Consider the following 23,065-nt stretch of genomic DNA (forward strand, 5'->3'; position numbering starts at 1 on the left):
CTGTGGTCAGCAAACCACAAACGTAAGCGGTTGATATCCAGACTCTTCATCCAAAATGGGCTGTCTGGGTCTATTTCTGGTTTCCAGAAGTGAGGTTCAAGCAACAATTTTATGCCTGCCCTCTTTTGTGGGGTGGGGAAAGTATAAGGAAGAAAAGTGGTGAGGATGTCAGGAGTAGGTAAATATTGAAGTGACTATCTTCTTGCAAATACTAAAGGAAGAGTTGGATGCTTTTGTGGTCCCAAGAGAAAGGGGAATAAACTTGAAATTGATATTGTGGGATCAGAATCAGGATTCAAGATTCAGTAAATATATTCAAAATGCAAACGTTGCTATTTTGGGTGTCATGACTTTAAAGCAGAGTAGTAATTATTCCTGTGTTCTTAAGTTGCCAGACTTTTTCAGTTACTGGATACTTTGGCAGGATGAGCAATTTGTAGTCCCTAAGTTATTATAGACATATGTCTATAATATTATTTATTTATTGATTTAATATTATTGGTATTAATTTTAAGGTACAAGCATATAAACTAAAATAACATAGGGACTGCAAATTGCCCACCCTACCAAGTATCCAGTATCCATATATATAGTCAGTCAAGTAGGTGCCTAGGAAACAGGACTTCTATGAAATATTTGGAAAGCACTATTTCCAAGAAATAAGGGGAAATGTCAGGAATTACTCTTCACTTTTTTAATGATGTGGGAAAAGAAGGTACAATCACCAGTGCGTTATGTAAAATGCCAGTGTGTTAATTCATTCATTCATTGCAATATAATTTGTATGCCACCTATTCCCAATCTCCATGATGCCAAATGTTCTGGCCACATCTCCTTTCTTTAACTGCAGCTACTCTGCTTAGGATTCTTCCACAATTTTAGTAATGACATTCTCTTAGCTCTGAGATTCCTATGTAGTGTGAATGGATAGTATGAATGGGCAGTGACTGATTCTAAAATGAGAGAAGGGGGATCCCATCTCGAAAAACTGCCTTCACTAAACCAGGGTTTTACAGAATGGGAAGAAAGCTCAGTATATATGCACAGAATTTTTCTTTAGTTATTTCAGATATGGTCTCTACAACTAGAGCAAAACCTAGCATTCAGAGTAGTTTAAATACTGAAACAATGTGTGTGTGTAGACTAGAAGGTAACCTATGAGTAAATCCCCATTAATTTAATTTGCCCCCTTTGAATCTTCACTGTCTTTATTGCAAAAACTGTATCTAGCTCTAAGAGAATCTGGTTGGGGATTAATGTTGCAATATGCAGAGTATGTAAGTGTAAATGTTGAAGATATCATTACAAGGAGGTACCCTTTCTGGGCCAGGCATTCTTGATCATGTCCAAGATTAAGAGATTGGTCCATATCAATTACCTGAGGCTGCAGCAAAGGCCTGGAATAGTATCGGCTGGGTGTCAGCTCTTCAGACAGCTGTTGTTTGAACCCAATGCCCTACCTCTTGTCTTAAGATCTGATCTGTGGTCCTGCCACTGATGGGCTAGCTGTTTTCCTATGCCGAGAAATAGATGGCAAACTTGCAAGGAAGGGAGAAGCAAGAAATAAAACTTCTAAACATGCATTAGCTGCTATGGATAGAGATCTACTGTAGACCATTATAATAACAATAACAATAATAATAATATACCATTGGCATCGACAAATTGCCTTCACTCAATTGCAAAAGGTAGCTTTATTTGGAACAGCTAACATTCTGCGATGATACCTTTAATACCATCAAACAACCACATCTTCTTATTCCAAGACTTGATAGATCGATAAAAATGCCAAATCCAGTCTAAACTGACTGTGTGACCAATTTATTAAACATTTATACCGCCTAACTCTCATTGATTCTGAACTGCTCACAACAATGAAACAAAGAAATTACAATAAGTCCCATTTGTCAAATCATATGTATCAGCCTTCATTCTACCAATTTGTAATTTGGAGTAGGTCAGATTAAACAATCCGTATTTCTACAAAAACTAATAGTTTATCAAGCAATGAGAAAGGAGACTAGTCCCTTCAGCTGGGGATGCACCCTGTCCTGACAGATGATTTCATCATATTGAATCTTGCCTTGTTAATGAGAACAGATTGGCGAAAGTTCATGTATTATATTGTCTAAGCTAATGCTCAAGCAGCAAATTGTATCTGCCATTAAAATGATTTTGGAAAGGCATCTTTTTCTATGAGACCCTTTCCCTTGCCCCATGTCTCGTTGAAGTAACCCGAGGAGCTGATTTATAGTTGCCAAAGGGCCATCTCACAGAAGCCCTTTTTTCTACAAATGGCCTGAACCGAGAGACCTCAGCATTTTGTTGGCTTCTAAGTGGGTTTTGAAACATGCTTTCAATTCATTAATTAAATTTATATGCCACCCATCTCACTATCCAAAGAAACTTTGCTTTGGATAAAATCTTTAACCATGGATTTTTATTTTTATTAAATTAACCATGGAGGTTAATTTTAACTGATGTTGGTAGTTTTTTTAACTTTTTTGTTTTGAATTTTGATTTTATGATTTATTATACACTATGATATCTTGATAGCTGGTAATCTAGTAAGTTTTAATTTTGTTCAGTAGCACCAGTAAAATCAGGAGACCCAGACAGTTCAAATGAATATAAAGATTTATTTTAAGCTTGAGTTCTCTACAAGAATCTGAACTACTAACGGCCAAGGGAAATTAGCGGGAGATAAGAGTAGAAGGAATTCTACTTTTAAGTCCAGATGGTCTGGACTTAGATCTTTTGTGGACGTGCAGGAACTCAGCCTGTTCAATTCCTACAAGTGGGGCCATAAATTTACAGAATCACTTGGCAGTTTAAGAGAATCCAGGTGATGTCCATAGCTAGGCAATTTTATGTTGACACATCCCTTCTTCCTTCAGAATGGGAATGAATTAAAGGGAAGGTATTTCTAGGGACCTAGAATTGCTTATACACCTCCCTTCTAAAGTACTAGCTAAGCTGAAATGGGTCTGCCTTGGCTTAGGGAGTACAAATCTCAAGAATTTGAACATTTCAGAAAACTGGTTTCCTTTGTTTAAGACAAATCAAAATCTCATATAATAGATGTCAAATTTATATAAGCATTCAGTATTAATTTGTTTTCTTTTAAAGAATTCACTCCTTATGCCTCTAATTTCAGGAGGTAAATCTTCCAAATTAGATAGACTTGCTTCTAGTAAAAGATAAATCTATAAAGATTTTGCCCTATGATTTTGCAAATTCTTAAGCAGTATATGCATACTGCTTAAGAAATGCATTTTTATACTGACTTTTCCAAATATAGGAATTTTTCCTAAGAACTTTTCTCAAATGCCATTTTAATGTTTTCACAGCATTTCACATATTTTGCAATGACATTCTTAATGGACTCAGTTTTGTAAATATTTTAGTTTTGTATCTATTTGTTCAGAAAATTTAATAGAATATCATCCGAACTAATTTTTTCCATTTCTAATTGTTTTCAAGCTGGCTTTTTAGAGCTTATTTAGAATGACAGTCTTGTGATGTAGATGGGGCCCGCCATGTTGCATTAGGCCATAATGTGATTTGGACTTGGTATAAGAACCCAGCCACTGTGCTTTGTAAATACAGGTGTAAGCTAGTTATAGCTTATTTAACAAACACATAGTTAAATATATCCTGGTTTTGTGTGATATATGAATACAATTAATATGTAGATTCTGCAGGGATGCAGAACCACATTTGCCATAGTGCCATAAAAGTGTTATCACAGAAGCTAATTCAGAAGACCTCTCATGAGGGAATAAACCTCCTGTGTAACAGTTCCACCTCCATGAAAATTACAAGCACGCTCCTTGCTATAGACGATCCCTATTTATAAAGTTGTTCCAGCTCTGGATTTCTTCTTCTAGCCCCTCCTGAACTGCATACAATAAAGCTTTCACAGTGTCTGATGGCACACAGCTGCATTTGTAGCAAAACTTCATAAACACCCCAAAGTATAAAAATATGATCCACCTCCAACTCCACCAGAAGTTCTGGCCAATGGGGAGGTGAGGCGGTTCCTGCCAGCACAGGGAGGAAGTGTGGTCTAACAGGTGGGCACAGGGCCATCACAGACACCATCCCTCTGGCAAAACTGCTGCTTTTTAACACATTTCATCTGCTTGCCTGTTGTTTCTCTTCCAAATATGCTTACTTGAGATATGGAAGAGGGCAGGCATGGACGGTTGTATGGTATTTTTTTCCTGAGACTTTGGTTTTTCTCTCTTTCTTCCTCCTGCAAATACACACAGGCACACAGACGAATTTCTTAACACAGACGGCTTCTCCAACCCAATACTGCCTCTGTTCCAGCACTGAGTGGATGGAACAGAGAACTTGGTGGTGGCAGCAGTTTTGACACTTAGCCAATTGAATCCAATTCTGGTTTGCAAGAAAAATAGTTGGATTACTGCCATTGCCTCTAATTCCCCCACTCCTGTAGCCTTTTCGAAGACAATCTACCCATTGCACATACGGAAATAGCTATTAGAAGAACAGGTTGCTTGAGTGAGGATGACTGTGATCTTCTAAATATCTAATCCACATTTTCATACGAGAGTGCTCCTTTTCTGTAGCTGTAAAATGAACCTGGGAAAGCAGGGTTGATAAACTTTGCTCTAGACTTCTTTTTCTTCCCAAAAATGGCAAAATGAGTCCAGGATTCCTGGCTTTTTATGTTATCTTCCATATCTCTCATAACCTTCTTCTTGGTCTTGGTACTTTCCTGGGTGTCAGAGAAATGAGCATTAATTTGGGGAGTATGGTACCTCTACTATGCGTTTTGGTAATGGCAGTCAAGGAGTTCCCACAGGACTTTCTGATTATTTCATTTTGCTTCCTAGTTATAAAAACAGATACATTCAGCATGTTGGCCATTGAAATTTGTGTAGACAAACTTTGAGCAAGGAAATTTGTAAAGTGTTCCTCCAGTGCTCTCTTCTACAAGAGAGACTGGATTAATTAATATACAGTGCTGTGGTAAAGACTGCAAAAGCAATAAAACATCGTGATTATTGGACTTTGTACTTGTTTCTGGTTTTATGTTTGAAATAAGTATTCCTTCAGGGACCACCAGTTTGTAATTTGATGCTGGTTCAGACTGGATAGTACTAGATTTCAGCTGGCTAGCTTTCTCTTCTACCTAACATGGTCTTTTGAAATGAATATCAAATATTATTCATAGGCAGACTACCTGGACTGTTACAGAAAAACCTTACCAAAGAAGTACCCTGCTGATTGCACAAAGCTTATATATATGTTCCACCCTTTAAACCCTTCTTCAAAGCACTCAAATCTCCTAAATGTATTCCATTTTAGATTCTGGCCTCACCTTTTTTATAGTATATTTGTTAGCATGCCACCAAATGCCTGGTCTGACTCTTGAGTTGACAGAAGTTGCACAATCCTGATATAAAGGAACATTCATAAATTCAACCCTCTAATTTATCCTCATCAGTTCTAATTATACCTCATAATTTTGCATAGATAGATCAGGTCTAATTCTCCACTTTGCCCTCCCATTCTCTTCTTAATTTCTGCTTAATATGGCCCATGAATTGAGTAAGATTCTGGCTGGCTTTTCTTTTGTAGGAGGAGATGAGATATGATGGGGTTAAAACTGAGGTAAATTTAGAAGGACTTTGGGTCCTTGTTCTAACTACCTGATTCAAATATACTACATATTCTCTGTATTTTCCCAATACCTGTATTATTCACAGTTGAATTCAGTGCTTAGTTAAAAATTTCAAGTAAGTTTAGGAAATAATATTGATTCAGCTGTATAATAAGTCAGAATGTGCTTTCCCCAAAAAGTATAATTGTTTACATATTCTCCTTAATCACTATTTACTGACCTTTCTTCTGATTAAAAAAAATATGAATAAAAATATCCTCAAAATTCAATTTTCCTAAGGGGATTATTTAACTCTGTTTAATTTTCCATACCAGTATCTAGTGGATCTCAATCCCTTTTTATATAGTCTACTGCTGACTGGAGCAGTTACCATAGGAGAAGTTAGCTAAGAGACAGCCATGAATAAAACAATATGGCAAGCTTGCTGTGAGGTCTATGAGGAGTACGTTTTTCAGTTCCAGATATAAAAATGTTAGGATAAACAGTAAAGAAGATATGAATTAAATATCTCAAGCAGCAAAAACAGAAAATGGGACAAAGCCAATTAAAAGTATATAAAATAAGCTTGTGAGGAATATGAACATAAGGGGAGAGTCACCAATGTCCGAGATCCTGAAAGACACCAAATGTCAGGGAGAAGGTCAGGATGGACAAGCTCAGTAAATGAAAACTAATTGTGAAGTCTGGAAGATTAGATAGATATGTGAAGACCGTAGAGGATATCACACAGCTAATCATGTACAGTAGTCTGCTGGCAACAGTTTTGGTTATGTTTCATGTAATAAGTTCCTGATACTCAGAGATCAATAGTTATTCCACTGAGATAAAGATAACTGATCTGGGAAAACTAAAAGGGATAGATAGGCATTGATGGATGCCTAATAGTCCACTCATGAGAACATCTGGAAAAGTAAGACAGGAAAATTATTCTCTTCAAAGGATTCATTCTTGGAGGTGAATATTGTGAATAAAAATGTCTCTCAAAATTCTAGTTTGAAATGAAATGTGACCATTTTAAAATGTGAACATTTGATTTCAAAGTCTAAAAACATTTATGTGAATTCACCTGCCTCAAAAATGGCACTGGGTTCTTAAGCTTCTTTCTCTTTTCTTCATGTTTGTCAGACACGGAAACTATCCAAAATGGAAAGGCAGCGCTTCAGTGAGGAGGTAGAAATGCTGAAGGGACTCCAACACCCTAACATTGTCCGTTTCTATGACTCATGGAAGTCTTCTATCAAAGGACAAGTCTGCATTGTACTGGTGACAGAACTCATGACCTCGGGCACCCTCAAAACGTGAGTACAGAATAGATTGGATGGGAATGGGTGGCTAGGATGAAAAGCAGCCTTGAAGAGGCTATGTTGGGTGTGTTTTTTTTTCAGGAAAGGGCATTTTTTTAGCCCATCTCCTGTCTTAAAGGACAGGTCTACAAGCCACACAGAGCATTATTGTGCAGCAAAATATTAATAACATTGCTGCTTCTCTAGAAAACATTTCAAAGATTGCCTGATACTTTCATCTTTACTCTGAAGAAAAGTGTCTGAACCAAGGTCTTCAGATTTCCGGCATGTTTTCTTTTAATTGCTAACCAACAAACCCTTTGCCCAAATGCTAATTGCTTGCAAAGACAGTGCTTGCAATAAATCAGTGTGGGAATGTGATTCAAATGAGGACCACTGTGCTACATTGTAGGACAATGAAAGAAAGTTTTTCTTTCAAAGATAATTGGCCACATTAAGGTGAATTCCTTCAGACTACAAATGAGTTTGAATTTGCAATTCATATAGTTTCTAATAACCAGTTCTGGAGGTATATCTGAACCAAAGATTGGTGCACTGTATTTCAGATGATTGTCATCTTCCACCAAGGGCGCAACTTTGGGAGCGATGCACATTGAGCAGGAAGGAAAGAAGGAGACAGCCAGATAGCCAGATAGATTATTTGAATCAACTCTGATCATCAAAGGGATATTGTGGTCAGGGTATCCTCACAATCAGTCTCATTGGGTTGTTTTTTTAGGGTCCTTTCATGAACTATATGGCGTTCGTTCATTCATTCATTCATTCAAATTTATTTACTGCCCATCTCATAAATGACTCTGGGCAGCTTACACAATTAAAAGCATTAAAATAATAAAAGAGAAATATTTCTAAAACAATGAAATTGGAAATTTTATCTTGGTTTATTTTTATTCTTTCACAGAATTTCAGAAAACTCAAAGATAAGGAAACTTCATTTTATTTCCTTTTCTTTTAATTTTCTATTAAACTTCTAACTGTCAGCATATGGTTATATCACTGAATAGGCATTATGGGGTTGTTTGGGAACACTGTTTTGGGAGCTCTTACCTCATCAATACCTTTGGTATTTTGAAAACATCCAGGTTCTGCCTATCGTGGCCCTCAGACAATGATGATGATGAAGTGGCTCTGAACCAGATCGATTTCTCTTTTTCTTTGTAGATATTTGAAGCGATTCAAGGAGATGAAGATGAAAGTTCTTCAGAGATGGAGCAGACAGATTCTTCGAGGACTCCATTTTCTACACACACGATCCCCTCCAATCATCCATCGGGACCTGAAATGTGATAATGTCTTTATTACAGGACCTACTGGCTCAGTTAAAATTGGAGATCTTGGTCTGGCCACACTCAAGCGTGCTTCATTTGCCAAGAGTGTCATAGGTACTTGATGGATAAAGTGTGTAGCAGAATATATTGATTTGACTTTATATATCCATTCATCTTTAAAACTATATTCAGTAACAGTAATTATTAGGATTACCCTTCTAAGATATTTGGATCTATTTGCTTCCAAAATTTGGAAATAAACATGAGTTGGTGGTAGTATTAAAAGACAGAAATTTGCTGGAACTGAGAGCTTATGCACACTGAGAGCTTATGTACTGGAGACAAATTCCTTGTGTGTCCAATTACACTTGGCCAATAAAGAATTCTATTCTGTCCTGTCATGTCAAGTCCTATTCTATTCTGAACTTCCTATGGAAGAACCAATCTTTTAAGCAAAACCTCATGGGACAGAATTGATACTTTAAGTATTTCTTGATTCTCAGAAGCCTGCTTGGATAATGTATTACTGTTGCCCTTGAGCTAAATGGGTCATTTATAGCCTTTATACGGGTAGTCCTTGACTTACAACAGTTCATTTAGTGACCATTCAGAGTTACAACAGCACTGAAAAAAAGAGACTTATGACCATTTTCCACACTTATTGCTATTGCAACATCCCCATGGTCACGTGATCATAATTCGGATTCTTGGCAACTGACTCTTATTTATGATAGTAGCAGTGTCCAGGGGTCATGTGATCATCTTTTGTGACCTTCTGACAAGCAAAATCAATGGGGAAGCCGGATTCACTTAACAACCATGTTATTAACTTAACAACTGCAGTGATTCACTTAACAAATGTCTCAATAAGCTCGTAAAATGGGACAAAACTCACTTAACCAATGTCTCACATAGCAACAGAAATTTTGGGCTCAATGGTGGTCGTAAGTCAAGAATTATCTTTATATCTCATGGTTAAATGTGAATGGTTTTGCCCAGGGCCTGTTTAAAAACATTGTAGATCTGGGCATTATTGTCTGAAAATGTTAACTGGAGATGGTTTAAAGATTTTTGAAATTTCAGAAGTCCTGGATACTGCCATGATTTCACTTAAAGGTCTGAGTCTCAGGTAAATCCTTTCCTTCCTTTTCCAGGAACCCCTGAATTCATGGCTCCAGAGATGTATGAAGAAAAATATGATGAAGCAGTGGATGTTTATGCCTTTGGCATGTGCATGCTTGAAATGGCAACCTCAGAATACCCCTATTCAGAATGCCAGAATGCAGCTCAGATCTATCGTAAGGTTACCTCGGTAAGAGTACAACCTCCACCTTCTCTCATTTCTCTGCATTCTTGGCTCTATCTCTTGCAGTGTCCTTATGCATTGGAAAGGGGGAAAGGAACTTTCCCATGATTACTTTGTAAGAAATCTAAGTTATAGTGCAATTTTGGATTTAGAATAACATTTTGCTAATTAGGACCAGTTAGGAGCAGCTATGGCAATAAAATTGGGTTGAATTTAAGAGGAGTGCAACTCTCTACTCCTAGTTTCTGGCCAAATGCTTTTCTTGTAACATCATGAAACTTTAAAAGTGTATTTAATCTGGTACAGAACAATCATTTTCGTGTTCAAAATGCATTTGACAAGCTTCCAATGTGAGATGGGGAATGTTTTTTCATTCCAATTCTTTATTTCATATTAATTTGAGATTTAAATTGGTAAAAAGAGATGATAAATGAGAATCCAGCTTATTTGGAAACATTCATATTTTAGATAGAAGTCTTGTTCCATTGCCCAGAGTCAGAGTTAATTTAGTCTATTTTATTGTATCCCATTTTGGATATTATTTTTACTCTAATGAAAAATTGATTGAAAACTGAAATAGGTTCCAGGCATCCAGATCAGTTTAAGGTGTTGGCCCAGGTAAATAGAAAGTTTTACAGAAAAGAGCTAAGCAACTGCCTTTTTTCTCCATAGCAGGAAAGGCAAGCAAGATTCATCATCATAAGAGGAAAAGGGATTGAATGTCTATATTATTCTCCTTTCTACTCCCTCCCCCCAAATTGATCCTCTTTCTTATTTCTCAAAACAGGGTATGAAACCAAACAGTTTTTACAAGGTAAAGGTGCCTGAACTAAAGGAGATAATTGAGGGTTGTATCCGAATGAACAAAAATGAAAGGTAGGGAAGAGCATAGCTGCTTATGTGATTATGCTAAATCAATGAATATTGTTGATGTTTTTTGGTTTGTACATGCATGTCTGCCTCTGGGTGCAAAAGTGCATATTGCATCCCTTTTAAAAATTCCATAATATCTGGTAAAGTAATCTGAGTAGATATGAATAGAAATTATGGGTAGACCTAGGTAAGGAATGGATAGAAAAATTCACTGCCTATTTAAAATACAGTAGTCCTCAAATTACAACCATTTGTTTAGTGACCATTTGAAGTTACAACGACATTGAAAAACAGTTGTAAGTGTGGAAAAAAAAATCACAGTTAGAATTGTTACAGCATCCCCATGGTCACGTGATCAAAATTTGAGCACTTGGCAACTGGCATGCATTTATGACGGTTGCAGGATCCCAGGGTTACTTGATCACTTTTTGCAATCTGACAAACAAAGTCAATGGGGAAGCCAGGTTCACTTAACAATCATGTTATTAACAACGGAAGTGAATATCTGTGGCAAAAAAGATTGCAAAATGGGGCAAAATTCATTTAACAATTGTCTTGCTTAGCAATAGAAATTTTGTAGTTGTAGTTGTAAGTCAAGAACTACTTGTATTCATGTTTTAGAAATCACTTAGAATCTTAGCAGAACCTGACAGCCAATTTTTTTTTAATTCTTCCAGGTAGACAACTCAATGCAAAGATTCAAAATAGCACGTGGTTCAAATGCATTGCAATTTGAGATATGCCTATTGTCAGGGTGGACATAAAATACTGAATCACCAATTAAAATACTCTCAGCCTAAATCTCAAATTCCCTTGGAATTTGAGACCTTCAGACTCTTAATGCTACTTCAGAGACTACCTGTACAAACTGCAGGAGACAGCAATGTCATGGAGACAGTTAGATAGTAGGATGGATTGGTCTGCTTTCTTGAGCCTCAAACAACAGTTTCAGACATTCACAACTGGCTGAATAATGAGGAGGCTATCTAACAAAAAAAGGGCTCATGGGTCATAGCTTCCTTTCTTTTCCTTCCGCCAAGTTAAATCTGATACTGAACTTTATGCTCTGAACTTTATATTCTGCTGTTTTTCTATGCTGCTTATAACTGGAGGTTTTAAGTTTGTGTAGTTAAAGGCATGGAACAGATTGATGTTCATATACTTCTGAAGATCCTGGCCCGGGTACCTCTTTTAAGTAATATTGAAATAACAATCTGTGAATTCAAACTTACTTTCTGTTACCTTCATTTTGCAGAATAGTTTAAATTCAACTTGCTTCCCTATCTCACAGTAGTAACTGTGAGAGGGATCTCGGAGTCCTAGTGGACAATCACTTAGATATGAGCCAGCAGTGTGCTGCAGCTGCCAAAAAAGCCAACACAGTGCTGGGCTGCATTAACAGAGGGATAGAATCAAGATCACGTGAAGTATTAATACCACTTTACAATGCCTTAGTAAGGCCACACTTGGAATACTGCATCCAGTTTTNNNTTTTAAGAAGAGACTGGACAGCCGTTTGTCTGAAATGGTGTAGGGTTCCTGCCTGGGCAGGGGGTTGGACTCGATGACCTCCAAGGTCCCTTCCAACTTTATTATTATTATTATTATTATTATTATTATTATTATTATTATTATTATTATTATTATTATTATTATTATTATTATTATTATTATTATTATTATTATCTTCTCTGCAGATATACTATCCAGGATCTTCTGGACCACTCCTTCTTCCATGAGGATACGGGAGTCCATGTTGAACTGGCTGAAGAGGATGATGGTATTAAGACCACTTTGAAGCTTTGGCTACGGATGGATGACACTAAAAAACTGCATGGGAAGTACAAGGACAACAATGCCTTGGAGTTTTACTTCGAGCTATATAAGGATGTGGCTGAGGAAGTTGCCCAGGAAATGGTACACCTTACTGTCATTCATTTCTCTACTATTTCTCCAAATCTTTCCAGGTTAGAATGTTTTATAAATAAGAGATTTAAAGTAGAGCCACCTCTGTCTTTGATTTTTCTAACTGTACTTTGTATCAGCATTTCCTAAGAATGGCACATCTTTAAGGGAAGTTGCTGTACATTAACCCTTGTGATGTTAGTATCACATCCTAACATATGAATAATCATTTATTCAAATGTGTATTTTAAAATCACAGTAGTTTCACACAATCATTTCTGTCACATTGCAGTCTGCGTCATGAAAATTATCACAGTTGAGATCTATTCTTTATCTGTTCCCTTACAATGTCACATTGGATGCAAATTTTTCTGCAAATGTCCATATAAGCCTAACTTGCTGTCTGTTAATAGCTCAGGAATTGCTCACACTGCCAAAGATTTGTGTGTGTAAATATATCTAATCACAAACCTACCTCATACTCACCTGCAATTTAATTACACATTGATTATAAACCTACAATTTAATTACACATTTACAATAGAGCCTGCTCTGAGGACAGTACTGCAGATGGCCGGCAAGATGTATGGCCATGACTGACTGTCCTTTTTTTTCCTATCTTTCTGCTCTGCTCTCCTTCTTACTCCATCTCACTGACCCATCATGCAGGTGGTTTTAGGCTTTGTGTGTGAGGCAGACTACAAGCCAGTGGCCAAAGCTGTGCGAGAGCGAGTTCTTGCTATCAAGCGCCAGCGTGAGAAGACCAAACAAGCTCAGGAACAGCAGAAGCGTCAGGAGCAATCTCTGGCAATGACTCCTGATACCCTGCATTTGCTGGACCTGGATTCCCCCTCGCCTCTCAGTCCTGTCCAGACCTCAACCCCCACTACACCGGGGTCCGCCGATTCTGCCCTTGGATCAACTTTTCCCCCAGAGCCAGAAGAGCCAGAGGTTGATCAGCACCAGCCATTCCAGTATCATCCTAACTATTCCTCTACCACATGTAAGCACACCCATTTTGTTATCTCTCTCTTCAACCAATGACTAGATAGCCAATGCCCTCCAGCATAATAGACCACAGTTTCTATAATTCCCCGACAGAGAAGCATTTGAAATATGACTTGGCTGTGCAATACAGCATCCTGAAAACCTCAGCTTGCAACTTTTAAGTATTGCTCTCAGTTTTTGCTGAGATTTTTTGCTCTTTGTTTGTCCTTGAGGGGGTCTGACATTTTCAAAGAAGCTGAGCAAAATTGGCAGTCAACTGGAAAACATAAGAGGCCACCAGATTAGATGCAGTCAAATCTTATTTTATCTCTCTCCTTTTCCCTCCACAGCTGATTGTGAAACTGATGGATACTTAAGTTCTTCTGGATTTGTGGAGTTGCCTGATAAGCTGCAGAGTCATTCTAGCCCAGTAACTGTTTTGGAACATTCCTTTGCTTCGGTGAGTGGAAATTCTGTCTCTGACATACACAGCTGCATTGGGTGAGGCTGATGCATATGGCTTAGATATGGAGAGAAGGTGAACTGGCTTGGCACTCCAACTTTCCTTTCCCTCTTTATACCCACAGACCATTGCTGTGAGCCTGGATCCTGTCTCCATCAGTGACATCTCTTCCCCTGTCGACAGGTAGGAAAGTTTCAGGTTAGATGCTATGGGCTATGACTCAGAATATAGAGTGAACAAAATCTTGTTGCTTGCTTTCTTTTCTGAACCAAACCATACACTGTACAGAGATAAATAACGCTGAATTTCCTAGAAAAGATAATCTCTATAGGGATTACTCAGGAAGATGTGCTTTTTAAACTTGTGTTATATATTGGACTTTCCTTCTCTAGTGCTTGTCTTCACAACAGCCCTACTTACAGTTAATTTCTAAATAACGTAGAACATCATCCCCACAGGGATAACGTTAGCCCACACTTTGACAGTCTTTTGCAAGGCTCTGAAGACCTGGTGGATGTGGGACACCCAGAGTAGGATGGAGTCCATCAAGTGGTTTATTTAATTGACTGGTTGTTGTTGCCAGGAGGGTGGGGGTTTATTGCTTTGTGTGGTTTTTATATTGGGGTTTTATCCTTGTAAACCACCCAGAGTCACTGAGAGTGAGTTGGGCAGGCTTATAAATGTTCTTAAATAAATACATTAAATAACTTCCAATGTACCATGATTCAACAACTTTGCTTTTGGCATCTGGGGATGCCAAATATATATTGGGCTGTATGGAGACCTTCTGATAACCATTACTGAGCCCAAGCTAACCAACAATAGAACTCTGATGTAGCCTATCTGAGCTTGCTCTCTCTATTTGAAGTTTACCAGTTATTGATTTTATTTCCCCAATCCAAATAATCAGTGCTATCTGAAACAAAAAGAAAAGTAAAAAAGGTATTTGTTTCACCATGGGGCTCAATCGATCTAAATCCAGAATACACAACAAACAGCAAAGCTATTCTCAAAGGCTTCCCCCAAACTGTTACTAAATAGAGAAAAAAAGAGAGAGGATCAAGGAACATGACAGGCAGATTCTCCTAAGAGAAAGAAAATGCTCACATTCACAGAATGACTTCATTAGAATTTCATTTTGGCCAGAACAAAGTTTGGTGATGATAATTTGTTAAGGGTAGCAAGGAATTGCAAACATAGATTGAATATGTATAGCAGAAGAGATGTGGTGAAATTACCATTGGTGGGAGTGCATTTGAATCTTGTGGCAATATCCCAGACCCCTTTCTCTGCATACAGTCAGTGTGGAAAGGATGGAATGGACAAGAAGGTACATATTCTCTCTGAGCAGGAATTAAGACCATTTCTTGAAAGCCTCAACTTTGCCTGAAACAAGAAATTTAGAAAGGACAGGAAGTGAGATGAATTTTATGATACATCCAAACTGATCACATTTCTAATTTGTTTCGCCCTCCTCCTCCTCCTCATCATCTGGAAATAGTTACACATCTGATGTGGCATCTGGCTTGAGTGATGGCTATGAGGGTCTCTCTGCAAGTGAGGACAGATCAAAGTCCCTTGCCAAGCGAGGCTCTGGAAGGCTGCTGCGCCGTCGTGCTCGATCTCGTCTGCGCATTACTAATGTGAGTGCTATCACTTGCAACAGCCTTATGTTTTAATAATGATAGTAATTAACAGGAAATGGTAGAAAAAGGATTTATGTAGATATAGCTGTATTAAGATTGTGAGATGATATTAAAAGTGGAAAAAATAAAACGTAGGCCTGGAAAAGTATAATTATAAACAAAACAACTCCAGAAAGTTGCCTTTTTTACGCATTTGTCAGGAAAAAAAGAACAAAATGACTAATTCAAACATCTCCAAGGTCCCTTCCAACTTTATTATTATTATTATTATTATTATAACAATATACAATACAAATCATCTGTAGATTTATTCTTTCTGTGTTGTAGAACCCACTTGGCTATCCCTCATGCACAAAAAGTCCAGTATTCTGTAATTTATGGGACTATAGCTGTTAAAATCAACTTAATAAGGAAAATAAATCTATAACTAGAACATATTTTCCAGGATTAAGAAAGATTGTAATGTTACCATTATTGAAACTGGGGAATGGTATTCTATTTATACAGGCCTCAAAATATAATTACCCTAAAATATAAAAGCCATAGTATATATTACATGTACATCATACATACATCATACATATAAACCTATATACAGACACAGAAAAACATGCATAGGTAATACATTCATCTGGACAACTGTCAGAACCAGGAACCTTCCTGGGCTTCTTAAATGTAATTGTAGTCACCATGTCTTGAAGTGAGAGTACAGTGAGGTTCATAATCTAGCCCAAATACAGGTAGTCCTCAACTTACAACAATTCATTTAATGATTGCTTGAAGTTAGAATGGCACTGAAAAAACGTATAACCATTTTTCACACATCCCTGTGGTCATGTGATTTACATTTGGATGCTGGGTAACTGGTTCATATTTATGATGGTTGCAGAGTCATGTGATTCCCTTTTGCAACCTTCTGACAAGCAAAATCAATAGGGAAGCTAGATTCACTTAACTGTGTTACTAACTGAACAATTTCATTGATTCACTTAACAAATGTGGCAAGAAAAGTTGTAAAATGGGGCAAAACTCACTTAACATATTTCTTACTTAGCAACAGAAATTTTGGGCTCAATTGTTGTAGTAAGCCGTGATAGTCTTGCATACTAGAACAAAAACTTTCTCATTATTTGTTCATGAGAATTATATTTAGTGCCTATATGTCATATTAACTCCTGGCGATTGCCTGCACTAATCCCTGCAATTTCCTTGGCAAAATTTCAGAAGTTGTTTGCCACTGTCTGCTTCCTAGGACTGAGAGAGAATGACCATTCCAAGGTCACCCAGCTGGCTTTGGGCCTAAGGCAGGGATAGAACTCACATCTTCTGGTTTCTAACTTAGTGCCTTAATCATTACTCCAAGCTGGGTCTTTATGAGAATTTGGAACCAGGCAATTTGGGATAAATTTAATTATGTCCAGTGCTTTTTTTCTAAAAAAAAAAAAAAAAAAGGTGCCGGAACTCACACACGTCATACAACCCGCCTTGCCTACCCTACAAAGTTCCATCCAAAAAAGGTACTGGAACTCCATTCTGGGCGTTCTATGAGAAAAAATGCCTTGATTATGTCTATCAGATCTAGAACCAGGGTACATTGTCTTAAATCATAAAGAGAGGACACAGTATTAAGTTGCATAATTTGTTTGTGGCCTTTCCCCATTACTGTGTTGATTTGCTACCCAGCAATTCTAGAGCCAGATTAACCACTGTGACATTTGCTGTCTTCTTGCTGATTCTTGCAATTCCCTCCAAGGCAATGAGTGGTAAAGCCTCATAGATTTAATATAACTTGAGGTTCCACATGGATGGTATCAGAATAACACTGATACCACTAAGAATGACTTAAGGCCATCTTACTCATTCATGGCCTGAGGATACAAAGATGAAATAATGGGAACATGGTAAAAAATGGTTGCCACATTTAGGTTCAAATGGGAAAGATCCAAAGCGACTTACCAGCCTTATCTTCCTTTAGCCAGTATCCTCACCAAGTACAATGTAATTAGATTTCAGAAACGAATAGATAAGCAGTTGTATTTCATTCCTTGTACTATATGTTTACAGATAGACTTTGGTAGACATTTGCCTGGATTTCTTAGTTACATAACTATATATATCTTTCAAGTGTAAGAGAAAAACATAATTTGATCAAATGATATTTACAATTAGGCAGCAAGGAAATTAAATACTGATTAAGGTAAGATATAAAGCTATACTTAATATTTATTTTTGCATCAAATATGGGAATGTGGAAAATGTTAACAACAATCACCATCTAATATTTTTTAATGAGTAACATATATTTTCTCTTATTATTCCTTTCACCTCTCAACTTCTTTTCCATATAATAGAGAATTATTTGTTTAATAAATACCTGAAAGTCTGCATTTAGGGCCAAACTGGCTTAGCCCTGTAAACTGATTTTTAAAAAACAAAAAACAGTAATTTGTGGAAGTGAGTTGAATTGAAGTGTAATGCACACTATCAATAGAGGAAATATTTAATCTATTATGTACTTATGTTCCTGCTGTCCTGGTTAGAATCTCCCTCTCTCTTCTAACATATACATATGAAAACTATTTTGCAATACAAGGAACAGAAATGTGTAAATAACAGAAAAAACAAGTTTTCTACAATTATTTTATTTGAAATGAAAATCTAAATATCTCCTTTTAGAATTGCTATTGTAAGATTTGATCATCTAGTAAATTACCTTTTAATTATTAAATGTTTACCCTGCCTTTATTACTTTATAAGTAATTCAAGGTGGCGAACATACCTAATATTCCTTCCTCTATTTTCCCCACAACAATAACCTTGTGAGATGGGTTGAACTGGGGGAGAGTGATTGGCCGAAAGTCACCTAGCTAGCTGAATTGCCTAAGATGAGACTACAAGTCAGGCTCCTGGTTTCTAGGCCATTACACAGTTACTAACCATTATACCCTACTGACTCCTACTTTCTTATTTGAATGCCCTCCAAATATTCTCATTATAGCTTCAGTTAGGCAGGTAGCTCTGGATTTTCCCATTTATTAATTCAGCAAATTAGCCTCAGGGATCAGTACAGGCTACTTTAACTACTTATTTTTGTCTGACCTTCAGACTTTCAGAGGGCCCTTTATATTAATCTTGGGGAGGGTTACTTTTTGTAAGTAGCATATAGAAACAATCTATTCAGAGGAATTTAGCATTTTTATGCAATGGCATTTCCATAATTTAGAAATCTTTTATGTATGTATGTTTAAAATTTTTACTAATCATATAAATATCATATTCAGAATATTACTGTAGAGACTTTTCTTAATCATAATAACAAAATTATGTAAATTGAATGGCATGTATCAGGCTTCTTCCAATCCACTTTGTTATAACATTCTAAAATATACCAGCAGAAATACATGTAAATGTATGCAGGAAAAAACCCTTTTTATATGATTAACGTGCTGGCAGGAATAATTCGTCTCCAAATTACCCATGTCCTAACAAGTAGTGGAAAGGAAAGGGAAGGGAAAGGCATGCAGTTTCTACCTTTCTACCTTGCAAAGTTTTAAGCCCATCAAGAAGGCTGGATTCCCTATCTGGCCACACTGGGTTTGTGTGTGTGTCTGTATCTCTGTGTGTGTTGCTTGCACATGCTACGGTAGCAGAAACCCTAACACTAATCCCCCCAATTTCTGTAGATGCCAAATCAGAATGATCAAATAGTTGAGTGTCAACTACAAACATATAATAACAAGATGGTCACCTTCAAATTTGACCTGGACGGAGACAATCCTGAGGAAATCTCAGCTGTCATGGTATGGATGTTGATTTCTTTTATTCACATTATCTATACCAGTAGGAACTGGGGGCAGGATGTGACCTACTTAATTCTGGTTTGACTATGCTTCTGGCTTTCCAGGTTGCCAAGGAATTTATCCTGAAATCTGAACAGGAACGATTCATCCAGGGAATTCATGATATTATCCAGCGTGTAGAAGCAGTCCTCCAGAAGGATAAGTTGAACAAAGAACAGGGAGCTCTGGGCAAGCCTGATGTGCAATGTATATCTCCTACTTCAGCTACTAAAGCTCTCTCAGTGAGTTTCAGACCTTTGCTGGTTGAGAATTAGGATAGAAAATATTTATTTAGCATCCAGAAATGCTTTGCTTATTTTTGTTATTTTCCAAATGAGCAGCAGCTGCATCTCTTCATCTTTTTAATCAGCTGAGCACAGAAACAGATCTTCAGAGATAACCCATCTTTCCTTTGGCTTTTCCTTCACTCATCCTAAAATATCTTAAAATGCTGAGGCCTCTTTCATTAAGGTACTTTGTTACAGAGAAAAGTTCTAGAATTCAGATTTGTCTGGAAACTGAATAAGAGTTTTTTTTCATTAATCGCAAATCATAATAGCTAAGAAGGACAGAGCATTCTTCACATGGTCAGAGAGGCCTCATTTCATTATCTATTAAATGATTTTTTTTTTAACTTTTTCCTATTTTCTTTTAGGCTGAGTTGCCACTGCAAGACCTCTCGTGTTCCATCTCCTCATCGTCATCTCTTACTGGTAATGTAATGCAACATTTGCTCAACCCAGATTACTTTTCACTTACTATCTGAAAAGCTATTTCATTTACTGGATCTAATCTATCAGATACTGAAACTTAACAGGCAATAGAAGAAGAAATAGGACTGAAGTCCTTCTCTGAGAATTTAACCCAAAATAATATTACTTCTACTAGTCTTTGTTATTTATAAGAATGGAAGATAAATCTTTCCAAAATTTAACAGTCAGCTATTGATACATTCAGAGAATTACAGTTCCCCCTAGGATTCTATTACTTTCAAACAAGTTCAGGAATGCAAGAGACAGATTCCTGGGGAATTAACAAAATAATGATGTTTTTTCATATGCTGTCAATCTTTTTTTATTATATTGCTGAAACAAAGAATACTTGGAATAAATGATAATATTTTTTATGCAGAAGCACTTTAAATGCCACTCAATTTGGGTACACAAAATATATTTGTAAACTCAGAATTATTTAATTCTAAGTGTATAACTTTTACATTAGGCTGAAATTGCCAACTCTCATGGTTTTAGTAAAAATTGAAACAGAGTTTTTCTGCTTTCTGCTGCTTTACAATATAAATGTGTGTCAAAAGACGAGAAAAGGGCATCATGATTGAATGCTATACCTTATCAAAAATAATATGAATATGTTAGCAAACGTAAAAGTTAGAAATGATGCAAGACTCAGCCTTAAAGGATATTCATTAAGGGATGCTAATCTGTAGTAAAGGATCTAAATACATATCCTAAGTATTCAACGTTTTACAGATTTTGGTTGCCTTAGTTCAGGACAGCCTGTGTCATCACCTATCCATACTTCAGTGGTGGATGCAATTTCTGAGAATGAGCCCTTTAGCCCCACCATTCCCCCATCAACTACCCAAAACGTTGGGCAACCACTGCTCTCAACTACATCTGCAGGTAAAACTGTGGTTACTTCTAGTTATAAAATACTATTTAAGTAGATAGCATTCAGGGAAGTTAACCAGGCTTGCTATCTTGAAGGATCTTTATCCAGTGGTGTAAAATGCCAGACACTGGCTAGATATCTAAGATGATAGTGATAATGGCAACTATTATTTCCTGCCTTTATGTTGTACCACCCAAGGTGGTGTATATATCACCCCTTCCTACTTTCCCAACAACAACCCTGTGAGTGGATTGAGCTGAGAAAAAGTTACTGAATCAAAGTATATAGATAATATAAGATAATTCAACAATAAAGGGATAATCTGGAGGAGTCTAATATCCTACATGAACCAGGCTTTTTTTAAAAAAAAACCGGAAAGAAACTTTACTTTAGCTTTCCTGAATTTGGAAAAACTTATAAATGGTTTGCTTATTTGTGATCTGGGTAGGGGCAAGGCTAATCCCAGTAATGTGGGAAAAATCTGAATGAATTATATAACACAATACATTATCTCTTCCACTCTTATCTTATACTATTCTCTTAGTCCCCTATTTCTTTTAAAAATATTTTAAACCTTTTGAAATAAAAAGTGTTATCCAAAATCAATATATAAGCTGCCATGCCAAATTCATCACATACTTTAGGTTCCCATGGACATTGATGGAAAAAACTGGGCAAAAGATCCACTTAATATTAATTAAAAAATAAAGCTGATTGGTGATAGGAAAGAACAAAATAAACTGGGCCCATTTGCTCTGCAAACTTGGAGGAAGCTTTCTGCAATGATGCATAACCAGTGAGATACAGCTGATTTCCCTTCCTTTGCTTCTAGGACAACTGACCTGACAATTTGCCTTTTTCCTTACAGGTGTCACCAGTATACCTGGACAGACCTGGCCAACTTACCATATGTATCCAGGGACTCCTACAACACCCTCTTACCTTGTCCCCATCCCTCAACCAATTTCACCACCAAATTCTGTTCTCCCCACATTACCCCCAACCACTTCCATTGCCTCATCCATTGGAACTGCTGTGCATGCACCACCTATCCCCATGTGGCCTCCCTCTACTTCCCCATTGTTCTCCCTCGCCAATGTCTTCTCTTTGGCTATGATGAGTATGGCTCAATCACTTCTCCCAGAAGTATCTGTAGGGACTGCCCAGACAGGGCCTCTCTATACCTCTCCAGTCCCACAGCCACCAGTTCTGTGTCCACCAACACCAACTACTGTACGTTTTATCTATCCTGAGCTGGTGTCTTCCCCCAAACCAGTTCACTTAGCCAATGGGATGTTGGGGCCAGTGGTGTCTCCAGGCTTTAAGCCATCTCCAGTCACCTCAGTTGCTGGGAATTCGGAAAACAATCCAGTAAGTCTTTTGAATCAAGTATCTTGTGTGACTATAGATGAGGGAAAACAAAACATTGTATCCTCATGCCTCAGTTCTAAGGTACTGTTGAAATGTATTACTTAATTATGATGGGTGAACATAAATGGGGACATTGCTACATGGAATTTTGTTCATTTTAGGGAATAGTGAATGCTTGTATTATATTTAGTCATCAAAAGCTAGCAACTTTAACAATGGGCCCGGGGATTTTTTATTATAATAGAGGAACATTCCTTGGAAGCTTTACCTCAGCTCCATAGGACCTCAGTTAAATACTGATTGAGAATTCTTAATTGTAGCAGCTCATCCATATTAGGGTCAGATGTACATTATTTTAGCACTGCCTGAATACCAGGTTAATCCTCTGATTTAATGAATTATCAATGCCCACAAACATCTCATGAAGAAACAAACTGGAGTTCCACTGCATGGTGAATGGACCAAAAATAGAAAGTTTTCTGCTGATTTATTTCCCTATCTCCAAAGGTAGCTCCTGTTTCTTCCTGGTCTGGATCACAATTAACCATATCAGATCTATCTACCTCCAGTGGTTCCTCTGCTGAACACACAACCATCAGTGAAGGTAAGAAGTGTTTCAGAAGAATTGGAGCAGGAAATCTGGAGCCCTCTACAGGTTGCTATTGTGAAAAGTCATGACTCAGAGCAGCATCCATAGTGGATAGCTCAAAATCAGCACAGTGCCAGATGTGATGATGCATACATGTTCAAAAGGGGCAAGGTTTGCATCACAATGCTACATCTGCCATCTTGCAAATTTTGACACGCCAGTACCTTCT

General features: G+C 37.3%; 1 protein-coding gene across 1 annotated transcript in view; it reads left to right on the plus strand.

The window, feature by feature from the left end:
- The window catches only part of WNK4 (WNK lysine deficient protein kinase 4), a 39,108-nt gene that overhangs the window by 8,497 nt on the left and 7,546 nt on the right, over window positions 1–23,065 (plus strand). The window contains exons 2-16 of the mRNA XM_029283782.1: window positions 6,782–6,954; window positions 8,122–8,342; window positions 9,383–9,540; window positions 10,322–10,410; window positions 12,105–12,324; window positions 12,982–13,315; window positions 13,650–13,759; window positions 13,887–13,945; window positions 15,264–15,405; window positions 19,092–19,208; window positions 19,313–19,489; window positions 19,903–19,960; window positions 20,735–20,887; window positions 21,745–22,247; window positions 22,755–22,851. Of these exons, the coding sequence (XP_029139615.1) occupies window positions 6,782–6,954; window positions 8,122–8,342; window positions 9,383–9,540; window positions 10,322–10,410; window positions 12,105–12,324; window positions 12,982–13,315; window positions 13,650–13,759; window positions 13,887–13,945; window positions 15,264–15,405; window positions 19,092–19,208; window positions 19,313–19,489; window positions 19,903–19,960; window positions 20,735–20,887; window positions 21,745–22,247; window positions 22,755–22,851 (2,611 nt within the window). The remainder of the gene's footprint in view (window positions 1–6,781; window positions 6,955–8,121; window positions 8,343–9,382; window positions 9,541–10,321; window positions 10,411–12,104; window positions 12,325–12,981; window positions 13,316–13,649; window positions 13,760–13,886; window positions 13,946–15,263; window positions 15,406–19,091; window positions 19,209–19,312; window positions 19,490–19,902; window positions 19,961–20,734; window positions 20,888–21,744; window positions 22,248–22,754; window positions 22,852–23,065) is intronic.

Source organism: Protobothrops mucrosquamatus, unplaced genomic scaffold (genome assembly GCF_001527695.2).
Source record: "Protobothrops mucrosquamatus isolate PMUCROS unplaced genomic scaffold, P.Mucros_1.0 scaffold227, whole genome shotgun sequence".
Lineage (NCBI taxonomy): Eukaryota > Metazoa > Chordata > Lepidosauria > Squamata > Viperidae > Protobothrops > Protobothrops mucrosquamatus.